The sequence below is a fragment of the Dermochelys coriacea genome, chromosome 23 (genome assembly GCF_009764565.3).
Source record: "Dermochelys coriacea isolate rDerCor1 chromosome 23, rDerCor1.pri.v4, whole genome shotgun sequence".
In the NCBI taxonomy this organism is placed as follows: Eukaryota; Metazoa; Chordata; order Testudines; family Dermochelyidae; genus Dermochelys; species Dermochelys coriacea.
The window spans coordinates 3,209,479-3,228,637 of NC_050090.1; the positions used below are offsets into that span (position 1 = coordinate 3,209,479).

A 19,159-nucleotide genomic window follows, 5' to 3' on the forward strand; every position below is an offset into this window, starting at 1 on the left:
AGCAGCAGGGGGCTGGTTGCGGGGCGCTGGTTGCCCGGCACTGGTCATGGGGATACAGCAGCAGGGGGCTGGTTGCCGGGGGCTGGTTGCCCGGCACTGGTCATGGGGATACAGCAGCAGGGGGCTGGTTTCCCGGCACTGGTCACGGGGATACAGCAGCAGGGGGCTGGTTGCGGGGCGCTGGCAAGATGCAACGGGATAGGGGAGCCGGCGCTGACGGAAGGGGACGCTGTGCCTTTAACAGCGGGGCTGTGTGGGCCCTGCCCCCTGCTTTGCATATTCATGAGGCCCAGCCTGGGCGAGCAGCCGTGCCGGGCTGCAGGGACCCACCAGCCACCGCCCCGCGCGGCTCCCTGCACCGGTCCCCGGCCAGCCGAGAGGGCAGGGGGCTGCCCGGTCCAGCGGTATCCCGGCAACCAGCGCCCGGCAACCAGCATCCTGCTGTGTCCCGGCAACCAGCGCCCGGCAACCGGCCCCGCGCTGCATCCCGGCGCCGGGTACCAGCCCAGACTGGATTCCCGAGCTGGGGGTTTGCTTTCGCCATCTGGACCTTCAACCCCAAGCGGGGAGGGGTCTGGCACCCTCTTCCCCGTCCCAGGGAGATTTGGCCCGATCCTGAGCGTGCCCTCACTGGGGGCAGAACTGGGACCCGGAGCGGGTCCAGAATCGGTACCTGGGCCCCCCCTCCCCCCGCCCCAGGATGGACGGCTGGCGGCTGTTGCTTCTGCGCGGCGACCTCCCCCGCTCCTGAACGACCCCCCGTTCCCGGCGCCAGACGCTGCTTTGGGGTCAGTCAGAGGGGGCAGCCCCCTCGACTTCCTGTATCAGCACAGAGCTAAAACCCTGGGGTGTCTCAGGTGTCCTGGCTCTGGGGAGACGCAGCTACCCACCCCCCGCATTGCCTGACCCTCCACATTGCCTGACACCCCCCCGGCACTGCATCGAAACTCACTCCCTCTGACCACAAATCCAGGCTGGATATTTTACAGCCCTCCCTCCCCCCGCCCCACTTCCCAGCTACCGAGGAAAGCCGGATAGGGAGCAGCGAGGCGCTGGTTCTTGGGGTGCTGCTGGGGTTCTCCACAGCAGCAGCTGGAGGGGAGAGCTCCTGGCACTCAGAGCCCCTCAATATTTTTGGGGGGATTTGCCTTAGCCATCCGGGCTCAGACTCAGGACCCCCAAGCTGAGAGATTGAAGCCAGCATGGATGGCTGAGCCCTGGCGTTAGCCAACTTGGCATCCCCCTCCGACCTGAGCCCGGACCCCCATCCAGCCGGACGCTCCTGAAGGTTTATGGCTTACTGGAACCGAAGCGTGAGGTAGGTGGGTGCCTCCCTTTGGCTGTGACTTGCCGGGGCTGCCATCGCTGGGTGGGGGCAGGGCTATGGGACATGGTGGGGAGGGGCAAGGCCATCTCAGGGAGATGTTGGACAGGGGCACAAAGAGTCAGCTGGGAGCTTGTCCTCTTGTCGTTAGCCTGCGGAACTCACTGCCACAGGGTTTTGACTGGGGCAAAGGTGGCGGGAGATGTCTGTGGATGAAAGCGACATCATCTGGGGAGGGGGAGCCACCCCCAGGCGTCAGGGCACGGTTGTCTTGTGGCGGGTGGATGGAGAGGCTAGTGCTGTGGGGACATTGGGGGTGGAGGGGGTGGGGAACTGTCCTGACATGGTTCCCCCTCCACCATTGCTGCAAAATTCAACTAAAATCACAAGCCTGTCACTCCACCCCAGACCCCACTTTGGCGATGCCACTCCCGCGGCCGAACTGGGGGAGCAGCGTGGCCTGATGGTGGGGGAGGGGCTCGCCCTAGCAGGAGGAAGGGGTAGTCTGGTCGCCCATCCCCCCCAGCTGCCAATCTCCCCCACATCCTGCCTGGGGCTCACTGTCACGGTTTGTCCATCCCCAGCAGAGACTTGAGGGGGGGAGGGTGTAGTCTGGACCCCCCCATTACCCATAATTCCATGGGGCTCGGGGGGCATCCCGCAGAGCACATGAGGGTCATGCCTGATTTGCCCCACTGCCCTGAGGGGGTGGGGCTGAGGATCTATCCTAGGAGTGGGAGGGGTGCATTGCATTGGGACTCACTGATGCTTCCTCCCCTCCGGTGGGGAGTTGGGGGGGGCACAGGCCAGGAGTTAAATCCCTACCCCCGCCAGGCTCCTGCCACAAATGCCCCCCCCAGCATGGGGGGTGGGAGAAGTGTGTTGGGGCAGGGCAGCTGGAAGGGGCTGTCAGAGGTGTGGGGGGGGGTGGAGGGCATGTGGGAGGGAGGCTGTCAGGGCAGGGAGTGCTAGAGGGCACAAGGGGGTGACAGTGGGCTTGTAGGGGGGGCTGTATTGGGGCAGTAGATGGTGTGTTGGGGAGTGAAAGGGGCATGGGGGAGTTTAGGGAGCATAGAGCATGAGTTGGGGGCATATGGGTTTTGGGGCATTGGCAGGTGTGGGGGGCAGTAGGCCCTGAGGGTGTTTGGGGGCGGGGCATGTTGGGGCAAGGGGTGGGGGGAGGGGCAGCGGCCCAGTCACATCCCACCACCAGGGGCATCATTCAGGGGCTGGGGGGGGCACCAGAGCTGCCGGGGAGTGGTCACCGTACCTGGGCAACAGGACAGCTGGGCCCAGGGGTCTGATCTGTGACGGAGAGGCGGGATACCGGGTTAGATGGGCCCATAGGCCAGAGAAAGCTACTTGAGTGGAGACGCAGCTGGGAGCCCCCCACCCCCATCTGGGCCCAGGAGGTGCCGCTGGGAGCTGTGGTGGTTTCAGGCTATCGTTGAGGGTCTGATTCGGTGGGGCCCAGCTTTTGGGGCAGGTTCCGATGGGGTTTGTGTTGCCTTCGAACAGCCGAGACTCCCAGCGTCCTGGGCCAAAAGCACAAGATTTCCCCCAGAACCAGAATATCAAAACCCATCTGGATCTGAGTCTGCCCCACAACTGGACTGATGAGGGACCAGCTGGGATCTCAGGACAGGAAACCAACCCAGATTCCAAAGGGGTCAGATATGAAGTTAGAGGAGCTCCTGGGAATCAGGGAGCTCAAGGCCAGGATACCAGGGGGCAGCGGGCTGGGATCGAGAGGCATTGGTAGAGCTGTGGGGCAGAGCCCAGGGCTGGGATACCTGGGGGCTGTGGGCTGGGATCGAGGGGCATTGGTAGAGCTGTGGGGCAGAGCCCAGGGCTGGGATACCTGGGGGCTGTGAACTGGGATTGAGGAGCATCGGTGTGAATGAAGAAGTATCACTGAGATGCAAGAGCAGGGAAAGGGTGTCAGGACGCCTGGATTCTGTTCCCAGCCGCAGAAGGGAGTATTACCAAGGGGTGACAGATGCGGCATGGCCTGGGAATTAGGACTCCTGGGTTCCATTTCTGGCTGGGATGCTGGATGATGCCTCAGTTTCCCCATCTGTGAAATGGGGTGTGAGATACAGCCTCCCCCTCCCCCCACTGCGAAGACCCAGCCAGCCATCCCAGCTGATGCGGGTCAGCCGCACTGGCGTCCCGCCCATGCCTACAATGCTGGGTGAGATCTGATCAAAGCCCTCTTTGAACCCGGTATGGCTCTGTGCTGCAGGGGGGTTGTCCCTGGCAGACCCTGCCCCTGCCTTCCCCATGTGGGCTGCAGGGGTGGGGGTCGGGGGTGGCGTCAGGAGGCTAATCAGCTTGCTCAGCGCTGTGTGTGTCATGATAGCCTTGGATTCTCAAATTAAATCCAGCGGGCGAGTGGGGGCGAGCTGGGAATCCAAACAAAGCTGCAGGTTTCTGCTGCAAAGCAGGTGGGGGACACAGGACAGACCAGAGGCAGGAGACTGGCTCAGAGTCCTGGGCTCCCCTCACTCCCGACCCGCAGCCCCCTGCCAGCCCAGCCCTGGGCTCCCCACCCCGCTCTCCAGTCTTGTCCAACCTGACATTGGCTGGGTTTAACTATCCTGGTCTAGTTCTGGCAGCAGGACCCATCCAGTGAGGCTGCATTTAGAGGGGGATAAAGGTGCGTATAGCAATACGGCCGCCCCAGTTTGGGAAGGGGAATGGGATTCCTTGATCCGGATAGACATGCATCCACGCTGGGGGATTACCGGCTCACGTCACCCAGCTTCCCTTCCCAAGCAGGAGCGCTAGAACCGTCTCTAGCACTAGACAGGGCAGCGGGGGTTTGTCGGCCTCCCGTGACCCCGAGTGTTCGACACTCCGGAGCCCGGCCTCCCCCAAAACCATGAAGCTGGGTTCAAAGAAAACCTGGGAAACGTTCGTTTTCTTTGCGTCCGAGCCACCTCGGGGGTGCGTTGGAGCTTTTCTCTGCGGCCGTGAGAGATAGAGATGCGCTTTCGTTGAATCTCATGATTCCGGCAGCTGGGGTTTTGAGGAGAGACTGAAAAGCTACAAGAGGTGCCGCTTGGCCACCCATTTGGCCCGAGCAAAGGAGGGAACCCCCCCCCCCCGAGCTCAATGCCCACATGGCTACCTTCGGAGGAACTCCCGCGCTGACACGTCCCCACGCAGCGCCGCTCCGGAACCGCTGTATGACGGACTCTCCCTTGTTTCAACTTGTCGGAAACATTCCGGCACCATGGGTCCCTGAGCCGTTTAGCCAAGCCACATGGCTCCTAATTACGTCATTAATTTGTTAATTAGCAGGCGATGGCTCAAGGTGCTTCCTGCCTGCTTGGCGGTGGTCTTGAATGGAATGAGATTGCTTCAGAATTCAAACCCCCAAACTTTCAGGTTTTTCCTTCTGGAAATTTGTTTGTCTCCCCGGATGTGGGTGCAGGGGGGTTTGTTTTTGTAGGGTAACTTGGGAGCTGTTGGTTTGTGTGCATAGGTTTGTTAGAGTAGAGTCTCATGCGAGGGCCAGGTGGCATGAGTTTGTTATACCATGATTGTTATTGTAGGGTCGCTGTCAGAACCGGGCTGGTGTGTTTTGATTTTTAAAACACAGTACAGGCGGGGTAGATCCTGCTCTTCTCTGGGATAAGCCAGAATGACTCTGGATTGATGCCGGGCTCAGAATCTGGCCCATCCCAGGATGCACTTCCATGACCCCGACATTGAGTGGGGGTGGATGATGTGCGTGTGTCGGGGGAATGGACGTGGCCTGTAGGGGAAGGGATTGAGGAGAGGTGTGTGGGGGGGTGCACAGCTTGCTGCCCCCCCGTGCCGTGCACGTAGCCTGGTGCTGACCCAGCTGCTCCTGCCTCTTCTGTCAGGCGGCTCCACTGCCCGGCTCCCCCCAGGCTCCCCAGCTGCTGCCCCCAGAATCTACACCAGGACTGAGTTGTCCTGGTTCTGCCAAGTCCTCAGTGTGTCGGGAGAGGGGAGGGCTTTGGGCAGCTGCTTCTGGACCCCAGTCACCTCCCTCACTTTGTTCCTGGGGGCTGCTGGGAGACGCTTGGCGGGGGGTGTGTCCCAGGGGCTGCTGGGAAGGGCCTGGGGGTGTGCGCCCGGGGGTCTGCTGGGAAAGGTGGGAGGGGGATGTACCCTGGGGGCTGCTGGGAAGGGTCTTAGTGTGTGTGTGTGTGAGTGTGTACACGCGCACGCCCTGGGGGCTGCTGGGAAAGGACTCTGGGAGGGGTGGGGGGGAGAATGTGTGCCCCTGGGCTTAAAGGGAAGGATCTGTGGATAAAGGGTTACTTGGCCCATTTTATAGGGTAGGAAACTGAGGCACAGAAAGGGCAGGTTAATAGCCCAAAGTCGCACAGTAAGTCAGTTCTAAAATGGGGCAAGGAACCCAGGAGTCCTGGCTCCCAGCCCCCTGCTCTCACCACTAGCCCCCACTTCCCTCCCAGAGCCAGGGATAGAACCCAGGAGTCCTGGCTCCCAGCCCCTGTTCTCACCACTAGATCCCACTTCCCCTCCAGGAGCTAGGTGTGGCGCAGGGTGCCCCCTGCTGGTGAAGGAGGATGCAGTCCCGGGTAAGAAAGGCTTCGCCGTCACCTGGCCTGTCTCTCTCCCTCTCTCCCTGCAGCCAGGCCCCCTGACGGCGCCATGGAGCGCCTGCTGCTCTACGCCCTGGCCCTCTGCCTGGGGCCCTCCCGCGCCCAGCTGTGCCCCCCCCGCTGCACATGCCAGAACCTGTCCCCCTCGCTGGCCGTTCTGTGCGCCCGTGCTGGGCTGCTCTTCGTGCCCGGGCTCCTCGACCGGCGCACGGCCGAGCTGCGGCTGTCGGACAACTTCATCGGAGCCGTGCGGCGCCGGGACTTCGCCAACATGACGCGGCTGGTGCACCTGACCCTCTCCCGCAACGCCATCCGCCAGCTGGTGCCCTTCGCCTTCGCTGACCTGCGCGGCCTGCGGGCCCTCCACCTGGACGGCAACCGCCTGCCGGCCATCGGGGCCCAGCAGCTCCGGGGCTTGCCCAACCTGCGCCACCTCATTCTGGGCAACAACCAGCTGCAGGCCGTGGCGCCTGGTGCCTTTGATGACTTCGCCAGCACCCTGGAGGACCTGGACCTGTCCTACAACAACCTGGCCCAGCTGCCCTGGGAGACCATCCGTCGCCTTAGCAACGTCAACTCCCTCAGCCTGGACCACAACCTCATCTCCCACGTGCCCCAAGGCGTCTTCGCCGACCTGCACAAGCTGGCCCGGCTGGACATGACCTCCAACCGGCTGAAGAAGATCCCCCCGGACCCGCTTTTCCTCCGCCTGCCTGTCTATGCCAAGTCGAAGGGCTTGCCCCTCTCCTCCCTGGTGCTTAGCTTTGGGGGCAACCCCTTGCACTGCAACTGCGAGCTGCTCTGGCTCCGGCGCCTGGCGCGTGAGGACGACCTGGAGACCTGCGCCTCTCCGCCCGAGCTCCTGGGCAAGTACTTCTGGAGCATCCCCGAGGAGGAGTTCGTCTGCCAGCCGCCCATCATCACCCGCCACACGGGCCAGCTGGCGGTGACGGAGGGCCAGGTGGCCACCTTGCGCTGCCGCGGGGCGGGCGACCCCGAGCCGGCGGTGCACTGGCTCTCTCCAGAGGGGAAGCTGGTGGCCAACGGCTCCCGGACGCTGGCCTACGAGAACGGCAGCCTGGAGATCCTGGTGGCCGCTATCCAGGACGCCGGCGCCTTCACCTGCGTGGCTTCCAACGCCGCCGGCGAGGCCACCGCCTCCGTGGAGCTGCGGGTCAGCCCCTTGCCCCAGCTCGTCAATGGCACCCGCCCCCCGGCGGCCGGGCCCTCCGATATCCTGACCTCGGCCAAGGTGGGCGCGGACGGGAGCTCTGCCCCACGGGATGCGGAGGTCCTGGCCTCCGAGCTCTCGGCGTCCTCTGCCCTCATTCGCTGGGTCCCGCCGCGGCCTGGGCCCGGCGTCCGCATGTACCAGATCCAGTACAACAGCTCCTCCGACGAGACCCTGGTATACAGGTGAGTCCATGCCGCTGGGCAGGGGGCGCCGGGCTGGGGGGGTCTGAGTGGTTCTGGCCTGGGTCGGGCAATGGGTCTCGCCTGGGTGGCTCTGGGCCAGTGGGGTTAGGGGGGTGGATCCTGCCTGGGTGGCTCTGGGCTGGAGGTTTTGGGGGGGTGGATTCCATCTGGGTAGCTCTTGGCCGGGGGCAGGGCCACGTTAGCCAACATGGAGGAGGGTAGCAGGCTAGCTGTGGGGCGGGGGAGGGTAGCAGGGTGGCCATGGGGCGGGGCAAGGTGGCTGGAGCAGGGGAGCAAGATGTCCATGAGGCGGGGTGGAGGGGGAGGAGGAGGGTAGCAGGGTGGCCGTGGGGAGGAGGCAAAGTGCGGGAGGGGCTGCAGTGGAGTGAGGGAGCATGAAGTCCAGGTGGGGCGGGGATCCCAGCTGCAGGCACTGCTCACCACTCCCCCTCCCACCCCGCAGGATGATTCCCCCGCCCAGCCGGGCCTTCCTGGTGAAGGACCTGGCGGCGGGGCGGGCCTATGACCTGTGCGTGCTGGCCGTCTACGACGATGGGCCGACGGCGCTGACGGCCACCCACCACCTGGGTTGTGTCCACTTCAGCACCCGGCCCGGCTCCCCGCAGTGCCGCTCCCTGCACGCCCACTTCCTGGGCGGCACCATGATCATCATCATCGGCGGGATCATCGTCGCCTCCGTCCTGCTCTTCATCATCCTCCTCATGATCCGCTACAAGGCCCATGGAGGGAACAAGAAGGCCCAGGTCAGCAATGTCTATTCCCAGACCAACGGCGGGCACCCCCCGGCCTCCTGGGCACAGGACCGGGCCGACGACAGGGCCAGGGAACTCAACGGGGTGGCCCCAAGCAAGGACTGCGAGAAGGGGCTGGCCACCCATGGCCAAGAGGTGGGTGTGGGAGAGACCCCCTCTCCCAGGAGGAGGAAGTGGTCAAGGACTAGTCTAGACCTCCAGACCAACTGCCCCGCACCTGGCCGAGCCGAGGAACAAGGTAACGGGGTCTTATGGGCGTGGTGAGGATCTGTCTGGAGGAGGCAGGGTTTTATGTCACACATGGTGCAGGATGCTCCATGCATCTTCCACGAATGGTCCTTGCAAGCATCATGTTTGATGCTTGTATGACTCATGCCCATGTGGGTAGCCTGCGCATACATTCATGCAGCTCTCCGTATTTCTGATGGATGAACCTGTTGCTTTCTTCCCCTCGTCCCCCGCCCAGATGACCAAGTCCTTCCACTGCTGCCGGGCTTCTCTGGAGAGCGCCCTCCCCTAGCTAGAGGAGAACAATATCAGACTCCAGCAAGAGCCACCAGAGGGTCCCGTCTAGCTCAGCCCCCCCAGGCGCCTAGCTAGGGGCATTCCCTATGGGGCCTTCTCCAGGATTGGGGCCTCTCTGAGCGACATTGAGTCTCGCGGCCCGGGCAGGGGCGGGGGGATGGAAACTAAGCAAAGGGTTTGGAAAGCAAGGATTGGAAAGGTCTGTAAAGAGTTAAAAAGAGAGGGGAATAGGCACCTGGATGCTATGGGGATGAATGGATGGATGGGCGGATGAATGGAGACTGGGTAAATGGATGGGTAGATCCCCGCTGTCCATGGAAAGGTGGGTAGATGGAAAGGTAGAAGAGTGGCAGATAGATGCATACTGCAGGTGGCTGCATGGGTGGATGGATAGAAACATAATGTGGATGGATGGATAGTTTGGATGGAAGGACAAATGGGTAGACATAATGCAGATGAGTGGATGGGTAACATGGACAGATGGCTGGATAGTGTCTGTGCTTGGGGAGGATGGCTAATGCAGACAGGTGGATGGATAGATGGATGGACCAGAGGATGGACAGGTTAATGCAGATGGGTAGATGGATGGATGGATAATGCAGGAGGATGGGTTGGAAGAGGAAAGGATTCATCGATAATGCAGATGTGTGGGTGATTGGATGGATGGATGGGTAATGCAGATGGGTGGGTGGATGGATGGATGGATAATGCGGACGGGTGGATGAACAGATGGACAGAGGGGTAATACAAATGGGTGGATGGATGGACGGAGGGGTAATGCAGACGGGTGGATGGACAGATTGATGGATGGATGGATGGGTAATGCAGACGGCTGGCTGGCTGGACAGACAGACTTGTTCCAAGCAGCTTGAGCAGGCCCCGTCCCGTCACTGCTCCAGCACCCAACCAACTCGCCGTGTTTGTCCCCTTTTTGGAAGCCCCCCCAGCAGCAGCGCCCCCCGTGGGTGAGAGGAGATGGGCCGACGAATGGACCGATGTGAAGATCTGAGCATCTGACCCAGCTGGAGTGTGGCCGAGCCGTCGGGGGCGCCCCCAGGTGTGGGGACTGTGTCACGCAGGGAGGCCGGGGGGGTGCCGGGAGCTGCTGCGCTGAGCGTCTCCACCAGGGGCACTGTTACTGTTTCATCTGCAGAGGGTGATGGGGGAAAGCAGAGGAATGGGGGTTGGGGGGGAAGCCGGGGGCGTCACACTGACCCTCTGCCCTGCACCTAAGAACTGAGCAGTGGGTGCCAAGATTGCCCACGGTGACTCTGGATCAATCCTGGTGGGCTGAGATCAGAACCTGGCCTGGCCCCATTGCAGTCAGGGGGTGACTCTGGATCGACCCCGGGGAGCTGAGATCAGAACCCAGCCTGGCCCCATTGCATTCGGTGGTTTCAGACCCATAGGCTGAGGGGATCAGAGTGGCAGGATCTGCTGGGGCCATTGGGGCTCCATTGTGCCCCTCCCCAGACCCTCTCTGCCCCTTCCCTGCCCCACATCCTGAGGGTCCATCTCTGCCCAGCCTCACCCTCTTTCTTCTTCTTCTCTCCAGGTCCTCATGGTCATCGGAACCAGTGGGAACCCCCTCCCTGCCCCTCCAGGGTTCCCATTTCACACCCCTCACCCAGCAGCCCGGACCACATGGGACCCTGGGAGCCGGACTGTGCCCGTTCCTCCCCCACACGGAGCGGGGCCTGTGAGGGGTTGTGCCCAGACAGGCAGTGAGTGCGGGACCTGAGTGTGGAGGGGTCGTCTCCCTAAAGCCTGAGCCCCCTGGCCCTGATCGGAGGGGTGGGAGGCATCTCCAGCAACTTAGTTCCCCTCCCTGTGGACCCCTGCTTTGACCCAGACTCCAGGGCCACAGCACACAGGGATGGGGAGGAGATGGGGGTGTGGCTGCTCCCCTTCAGAGCCCGACTGCCTTTCTGCCCCCCTTTTGCCCCTCCCTGCCCCCCCCCCAACGCTCAGCCCCCAGGCACTGACGCCATCTCTCTCTCTCTCTGTTTCAGGGCTTTTGCCATGGACCCTGTTTCTCCAGGGGCTGGTGCTGCCCACCCCTGCCCTGGCTCAGGGTTTGTCCTGGGCTCACAGGACTGGCCCCGTGCTGGAGTGAGGGCTCCTGCAACCCCCGCCCCCGAACCCCTGCTCTTGCCTGCAGCCCCGGCAGCTGGTTTTCTATGACACCCCCCCCCCCCAGTTTTCAAACAGTGTCTGTAATTTTCTAATAAACACACCTGCTCCGAGTGGGCCCTGGCTGGGAGCTGTCGCTGGACTGGGGGGATCACTAGGGTGGCTGGGGTCACTGCCAGAAGGGGGTGGTCAGGGCAGGGTCATGGACTCGGGGTTATTATAGCAGGGGTGGGGATGGACCGCTGTCCGGGGGGCACTGGGGGAGGGTCAGTGTCGGGGGCACCACAGTGAGGAGCTGGGGGTGATCGCTGCATAGGGGGGATTGAACTGGGGGAGGGGGTGTCACTGCCCTGGAGAATCATTGCAGCAAAGGAGTGGGGGATTTGTCACCTCTGGGGAGTTGACCCTACTGATGAGAGCGGGAGTGGGGGCTGGGAGCCAGGACTCCTGGGTTCCCCTCCCCTTCCCCACCTCCCATATGGGATCATGGGGCCTTCCCACAACCTGCTTTTCAGACCCAGAGGTAGTCTCCTCCCAGCCTGGCCATCTACCTCCAGCCAAACCCAGGGAGTGTCTCTCCCCCGTCCCCCTCACTCAGCGATGGGCTCAGGCTCTCGGCAAACTCAGGCAGCGTCGGTCACACCCAGAGCCGCTCGCCCCGTTTCTCTGCACTAGGCTCAGGCTCTCCCTGAGCCAGCCCAGCTGGTGCAGCAAGATGAGGAAATACCCATGGCTGTCAGGGCACCGGTGGGCGCTGAGCGGAGGAGACAGGCAGCTGAGAGAGGCGCCAGCGGTCCTGGGTTCCTCACCTGCCTTAATTAGGAGTGAAACAAAATGATTCTAAACACAGCCAGGCCTGATGGATTAGCTGCCACGGCCCCGCCGGGGAGGAGGGATGTCGATCTCGTCCGACACTGCGGCTGAGGGGAGCCCGAGTGGTGCCAGCTCAGGGCTGGGGTAACAGGGGTTTGCGACTGAAGGACACCAGCAGAGCTGGGGGAGAGCCATGGGCTGGGGTTACAGGGGGCTGCAGATCAGGAGTGAGGGGCACTAGCAGAGCTGTGTTTGGGGGGCCCAGGGCTGGGCTAGCCAGGGGCTGCGCATCAGAAGTGAGACGCACTGGCAGAGCTGGGGGAGGGGGAATCCCGCCTGCCCAGCCCCCCCTCTAGGCATCAGATCATGTCCCCAGACCTGTCTGGTTTGAATTTCGGTGATTGGAGCAGGGCGGGACCAGCCAGATGGGTGCCCAGAAGGGAGCCCTGGGCTCTGACGGCCAGATGTCCCCTCACTCGGCGCCAGGGGCTGTGTTGTACCATGAACCAGGCTCACCTGGCAGGTTCGCTCGCCTCCTGTACCCAGCAACGGGTGTACCTGGGATGCTTGTCTGAACACTGGGCTGAAGTCCCTTCTCTGGAGGAAGGACTCCTGGGTTCTTTTCCCAGCTCTGGAAGGGCAGTGGGGTCTAGTGGATAGAATCATAGAATCTCAGGGTTGGAAGGGACCTCAGGAGGTATCTAGTCCAACCCCCTGCTCAAAGCAGGACCAACCCCAACTAAATCATCCCAGCCAGGGCTTTGTCAAGCCTGACCTTAAAAACCTCTAAGGAAGGAGATTCCACCACCTCCCTAGGGACCCCGTTCCAGTGCTTCACCACCCTCCTAGTGAAATAGTGTTTCCTAATATCCAACCTAGACCTTCCTCCACTGCAACTAGAGACCATTGCTCCTTGTTCTGTCATCTGCTACCACTGAGAACAGTCTAGATCCATCCTCTTTGGAACCCCCTTTCAGGGATTTAAAAGCAGCTATCAAATCCCCCCTCATTCTTCTCTTCCGCAGACTAAACAATCCCAGTTCCCTTCTCCTCGTAAGTCATGTGCTCCAGCCCCCTGATCATTTTTGTTGCCCTCCGCTGGACTCTTTCCAATTTTTTCACATCCTTCTTGTAGTGTGGGGCCCAAAACTGGACACAATACTCCAGATGAGACCTCACCAATGTCAAACAGAGGGGAACAATCACATCCCTCGATCTGCTGGCAATGCCCCTACTTATACATCCCAAAATGCCATTGGCCTTCTTGGCAACAACGGCACACTGTTGACTCATATCCAGCTTCTTGTCCACTGTAATCCCTAGGACCTTTTCTGCAGAACTGCTGCCGAGCCATTCAGTCCCTAGTCTGTAGCGATGCGTGGGATTCTTCTGTCCTAAGTGCAGACTCTGCACTTGTCCTTGTTGAACCTCATCAGATTTCTTTTGGCCCAATCCTCTAATTTGTCTAGGTCCCTCTGGATCCTATCCCTACCCTCCAGCGTATCTACCTCTCCTCCCAGTTTAGTGTCATCTGCAAACTCTTAGCCCAAAAGCAGCACGTCCACACTGGTGTGTGCACCGCTTCGGCTAGGTGAGTTTAAAAGCCCATTTGGCTCCGCTGCAGAAAGAGGGGGTGTTTGTGCCTTGGGACGGTTCCTCACTGTATAATCCCCAAGCGACGAGGGGCGGGTCTAGTCAAGGTCAGCACTGCACCCCCATGTGCAGCTGGCTCAGCAGGAAGTAACAGCCTTCCACCAAGGGGTAGGGTGGCGAGGTAGATGGACTGATAGAGGGACAGGCAGATGGAGGGGTGGATGGATGGATCAGTGGATGGAGGGGTAGCCAGATGGCTGGATCAGTGAATAGATGGATGGATACATGGTAGATGGTTGGATGGGTAGACAGATGGATGGATGTTAGCGGATGGATGGATGGATGGTAGACAGCCAGACGGATGGATGAGTGGATAGATTGGTTAGTGGATTGATGGTAGACAGACAGATGGATGAGTGAATAGATGGAGGGATGGTAGACAAACGTATGGATGGATGAGTGGATGGATGGATGGGTTAGTGGGTGGATGGATGGTAGACAGACATGGATGGATGAGTGGATGAATGGATGGATGGTAGACAGACAGATGGATGAGTGGATAGATGGACAGAAGGAACCGGTTCCAGTGTCATTCTCCCTGTGGCTGTTGCTCCATCTGGTCCCCATGTGACAACAGCCAGACACAACATCGGTGCCCAAACTGGACCTGGCAAGGAGCTGTGTCCCCTCAGCTACCCACCCAGTCATGCCATGGCCTGAGACATCCCCCCATGCCCCCTCCCAAGGGGTCAAAGGTATCTCTGGCACTAACCGGCACCAGCAGCCTCAGCCATAAATGGGCAACCTTTGGGTGATGGGGGATGAGGGCCCCTCTGCCCACAGGCACTAGTCTGGGGCTCATGGGGGTAAGGGTGGGGTGGCACCTCATGCCCTGCCCTGGGCACTCCAGGGGGCAGCACCGTTATCCCAGTGAGGGATTATACCCCAAGTGCAGCATCCGATCTGGATGGCTGTGCCTGTGGATGGGGACAGCGGGAGGGGGGGGACAAAGCCTCCGGCAGCATCTCCTCATCCTGGCATGGAGCACGTTAGCCTCGTTAATAGCCGGTATTTAGGACGAGATCTCCATGGCAACCGTGCCTTAAATTTTCCCCGCTGCCTTTATGTTTTTTTTTTAAAGCCCATTTGCCGCTGTGGCAACTAGCCTGGGGGGTTGGGGGGCCTTGGCGGGCGGAGGAGGGAAACAGGGAGTCATTTCTCACCCCAAAGTCCAGGGCAGAGAAGCCAATGTTACCCCAGAAGCCCCAACGGTATTAATGCCAGGGGTGAGTTTAGACCAAGGAGTTGAAAGGAGGGGAGTGGGGTCTAGTGGGTAGAGCCAGGGTATGGGGAGGGCATGGGAGCCTGGGCATCAGGACTCTTGGGTTCTATCCCTGGCTCTGGGAAGGGAGTGGGGTCAAGTAATTTAGAGCAGGGGTTGGCAATGAGGCTGGGAATCAGGACTTCTGGGACCCCAGCTCTGCTATGGTTGGCTGACCGTGGTCGAATCACTGCTCAAGAATTCTGCCTCAGTTTCCCCTCCCACTATTTGTGCAATTAAACTGGAAGCCCTTTGGGGCAGGGACTGTCTCTCACTGTGGGTGAGCAGTGCCTGGCATGACGGGGGGGCCTTGATCTCAGCTGGGGTCTGTGCAGCACCTGGCATGACAGCCTTCGTGCTGAGGCCTTTGTAAGCCGCTTCTCCCCCCTCCCCAGCGATGGGGGGAAATTTTGCATTTACTGCTTGGGAAATAGCTCTGGGGGGAGTGTGGTGTAGTGGTTAAAGTGTGGGGGGGGGGGCAGGTGTCAGGACTCCTGGGTTCTATTGCCAGTTCTGCCACTGCTACCCTATGTGACCCTGAGGCAGGCCATGCCCCCACCCCATGCCTCAGTTTCCCCACGCTGCATCTCAGTGCTGGGTGAGGGATCCCTGTATAAACAGCCCCTGCAACTTGCCCCAGAAGCAGCTGCATGATCTCAGTGCTGGGCATATAAACAACTGCCGTGCAGCCCTCCCTGCCCTGTTTATACAGGGACCCCATGCGCAGCAAGGAAATGCAGCCACTTCTGGGGTGGGTCACAGGGGCTCTTTATACAGGGATCTCTCACTCAGCACTGAGATGCAGCCATTGCTCAGGGGGAACAGGGGCTGTTTATACAGGACACACCTTCTCACCCAGCACTGAGGTGCAGCTGGCTCTGGGGTGGTCACAGAGACCCCCCCCTCGTTGCCCCTCACATGCACACACTCATGAAAACCCTTCCCCCACCCACCCACACACAGACACCCACTGTGCTCCCCTCTGCTGTGGCTGATTCATCCCCACACATGGGGGGGTGCCCCCCACTTTTATGGTCCGCTGTTGCCATGGAGATGGAGTGGGGGAGGGGCCTTCAGCTGGTATTAGCCTGGCAAAGTCCTGTCTCAGAGGACTGAGATAGATGGGGGTTGGGGGAGGGAGCACGAAGGCGGGGGGGGGCAGAGAGCTGGGGGGAGTGGGGCAGGTAATGGAGGAGTGCGAGGAAGCCCAGCCTGGTTGCAGGGGGGAGCTGACCTCCAAATTGACCCAGTGAGTGGGGGCAGGAGGCCTTGTTGTTCCCCCCTCCCCCAACTGCAGCTAGCACAGAGGGCTACTGGCCCACTTGGGAATGGGGGGGGGCTGGGAACTAACATGGGGCCAAGGAAGTGCTCCCTTGGGGGAGGGACAAAGATGAAGCTGTGTTGAACAGGAAAGAGGTTAGAGGGGCCTAGTGGTTAGAGCAGAGGGCTGGGAGCCAGGACTCCTGGGTTCTCTCCCTGGCTCTGGCAGGGGACTTGGTGACAGATCAGAATCTGCACCCCTGCTGCATCGCATCCAGGGCGGTGACTGATCCCCTAGTGTCTGAGCCTCCCGCAATTCCCCCGCCCAGGGTGCAGGCAGCCGGGTATGGCTGGCCCAGGCGCTGTCTCTTGCTATCTGCTGCATTCTGCCAGGGGGCTGGCGCTGTGGGCTGAGGGTAAAAGCCCAGGGGTTATATGCCAGGCAGGTGACGGGGCAGGACGGAGGAGAAAACAGCCCTTTGCCCACATGATCCCAGCACTACATGGGGAGGGCAAGGACTGGGGCAGGAACCCACTTTGGGTGAGCAAGAGAGGGGCTGACCAGAGAGGCAGGAATGTCCCTGACCCCCTTTGCACTGGTGCAAGGCAGTGACAAAGTGGTGCATGGGGGAGCGTCAGGCTCAAGGAGCAGAGCAGGACAGGATCGGGCCCATTGATCTTCACTGGGCTAAATCCAGAGTGACCCCATGTGGCCCCGGATTGACCCCGAGGATTGAGATCAGAACTCAGTCCTGCCCCATTAGTCAGGGGATGACTTCGGATCGACCCTGGAGGGGCCTGTGATCAGAGCCGCCCCGTGTTTGGGGCCCGTCTCGCTAGCGTCGCCCCCCCGGTGTGGATCCGAATCTCCAGCCACCAGCCCAGCGAGATGGATGGATCCACTCGCCCCCACGGCCCTTCTGGCCCCTGGTGCTGACGGGCTGCGGTGTCTGTCCCGCTGGGGGGACCCCAAAGGCCCTGGCTCAGGGGCTGATGGGGATCGAACACCAGAACCTGGGGAAGGGACTCGGGGTAGGGGGTGGGGGGGCAGTTTTCTGCCATGAATTGAGCCCCCCCCCCCCGCTTTACCCTCCCCAGCCAGCCCTGGTATCCGAGCCGGCCCTGGGGAGTGTTTGGCTGGTGCATGGCTCCACCTGCTGGGGAGCTGATGGCGCTACATAGGGCTACCCCCGAGGTGAGCTCTCAGCCCCACTCGACCCCCCCCCCCGCCGAGGCCTGCAGGGTGTCATGGCCCCATGGGTCAGGGTGTGACCAGACTCCAGGAGGGGTCAGAGCCCAGATGTGGCGCTGCTGGGGGTCACTGGGCCGAGACATCCCCAGGTGGTGTGGGGTTGTCAGACAGGGCCCCCCGGCTACCCGCTGCTCTGGGGGGGGGGTCTCTTCATGGGGCTGAAGGGAGTCTCAGGGCTGGAGTGACCCCCCAATATCGCCAGAGCCCTGGGGGGCAGGGTGGCCGTGGTAACCAACCCCCCCCACACATAGTGTGTGTGGCTAAACTTCCCACCTCCCTGTCCCACCCCACAGCCAGTCCCACTGGCCCCTGGCCCCCACCTCTCCTACCCCACAGCCCTCCTACCCCCCACCTAACCCACCCCCACAACTAGCCCCACTGTGTCCCTACCCCGTCCCTCACCCCATAGGCAGCCCCATTGTTCCCATATACCCCCCCATAGCCAGCCTCACTTCCCCCTTTCCCCACCTCCCCTGCCCCACAGCCCTCCTACCCCCACACCTAACCCACCCCCACAAGCAGCCCCACTGTGTCCCTACCCCACTCCGTCACCCCATAGGCAGCCCCATTGTTCCCATATACCCCCCAAAGCCAACCTCAGTGCCCCCTGCTGCTACCTACCCCGACAGTCCTCCTACCGTCCCCCACCTAACCCCCCCACAGCTAGCCCCACAGTGGGGGTTTGACGGGAGGGAGGGGGTAAGCAGCATCAGGGATGGGTGTGGGGGGGAGAAGGAACCCTCTCAGGATTTTGGCTCTGTAGCCTAGGGAGCAAGGGGCTGCTGGTGGTGGGTGGCACAGTGGAGCTGGCTGTGGGGGATCAGACACAGCCAGAGGGTTAGCAGTGGGGCCAGCAGGGGATCTGGGATTCCAGCAGCAGGCAGCAGAGAGCGTGGCCGGCTCCTTTCCTCTGGCCAGCCCCCCTGGGCTGGGAATGTGGCGAGCTACAGTGCTGGGCTGGTCCGTGCCGGGAGGGGAGACCCAGAGGGAAAACCGAGCTGCAGTAGGGATGGGTGGGCGCTCGCCCCTTGGCAGCCAGTGCTGACTGCAGCACTGGGGTCGGCATGGGCAGCACCACTGCACCAGATACACCCGGGGGAACTCAGAGCGATGGGCTCAGGCTCTCTGCAGACTCAGGCAGGGTGGCTGCGTCAGTTACACTCAGCCCTGCACAGCCTCAATGGGGTGTTGCTGCGTCAGTTACACTCAGCCTTGCACAGCCTCAGTGGGGTGTTGCTGTGTCGGTTACCGTCGGAGCCCTGCACAGCCTCAGTGAGGTGCTGTTGCGTCGGTTACAGTCAGAGCCCTGCACAGCCTCAGTGGGGTGTGGCTGCGTCAGTCACACTCAGCTCTGCACAACCTCAGTGTGGTGTTGCGGCATCGGTTACAGTCGGAGCCCTGTCTCTGCAGGCGCAGGCTGCACTAGTTACGCTGGCATCGCATTTTCAAACTTTTTTTTGCCAACCGCAAGGGTTGAAAATGCCCCATGGACAATAGTCTGGTGCCGTCACATGGCTCCAGGTGCCAGGACCCAGGTGCCAGGGCCCCAAGTATAGGGCTGTGGTGCCTGGCTGGGTCCTGAGTCCTACAGTAACAAACAAGTGTGCACAGCAGAGCACTCAGGAGAGACCCTACAATAACAAATGAGTGTGAGCAGTTCTGGGGGCCCTAGTTAATGTGGTCTCTAGGGGAGAGAGGGCTCCTGGGTTCTAGCCCAGCTCTGGGAGGAGAGGGGAGGGGCGGGGCTTGTGGATAGGGTAGGGGTGGGACTGGGAACCAGGACTCCTGGGTCATGTGCCCAACTCTGGAAGGGGAGTGGGGTCTAGTGGTTAGATCAGGGGGGGATATTTAGAAGGCAGGACTCCTGGGTTCTCTCCCTGGCTCTGGGAGGGGAGTGGGGTCTAGTGGTTAAAGCAGGGGTGCTGGGAGCCAGGACTCCTGGGTTCTGTCCCCAGTTCTAAGCAGGGAATGGGGTCTAGTGGTCCCACAGCCCTTGGCCTGGTTCTCTCCACACACCCCCCCCCCCGGCCCGGTTCTGTGTCAGTCGGATCGGGAGTCAGCCTGGTTGTAATTGGAAAAAGAGTTAATGGAGCTGAAGAAATGGATGGCTCCCCCTTGCGTCCTCCCCCTCTCTGTGCCTGGGTT

The 19,159-nt window shown here is 61.4% G+C and overlaps 1 protein-coding gene across 1 annotated transcript; it reads left to right on the forward strand.

Annotated features, from left to right (window-relative positions):
• Positions 1-298: 298 nt before the first annotated feature.
• Positions 299-10,892, forward strand: LOC119847208 (leucine-rich repeat and fibronectin type III domain-containing protein 1-like protein). The gene is made up of 6 exons (XM_043501602.1): positions 299-1,318; positions 5,958-7,344; positions 7,808-8,355; positions 9,581-9,699; positions 10,198-10,366; positions 10,655-10,892. Exons 2-4 carry the CDS (start codon positions 5,978-5,980, stop codon positions 9,649-9,651), a joined length of 1,986 nt encoding a protein of 661 aa, XP_043357537.1. The 5' UTR covers positions 299-1,318; positions 5,958-5,977; the 3' UTR covers positions 9,652-9,699; positions 10,198-10,366; positions 10,655-10,892.
• Positions 10,893-19,159: the final 8,267 nt, after the last annotated feature.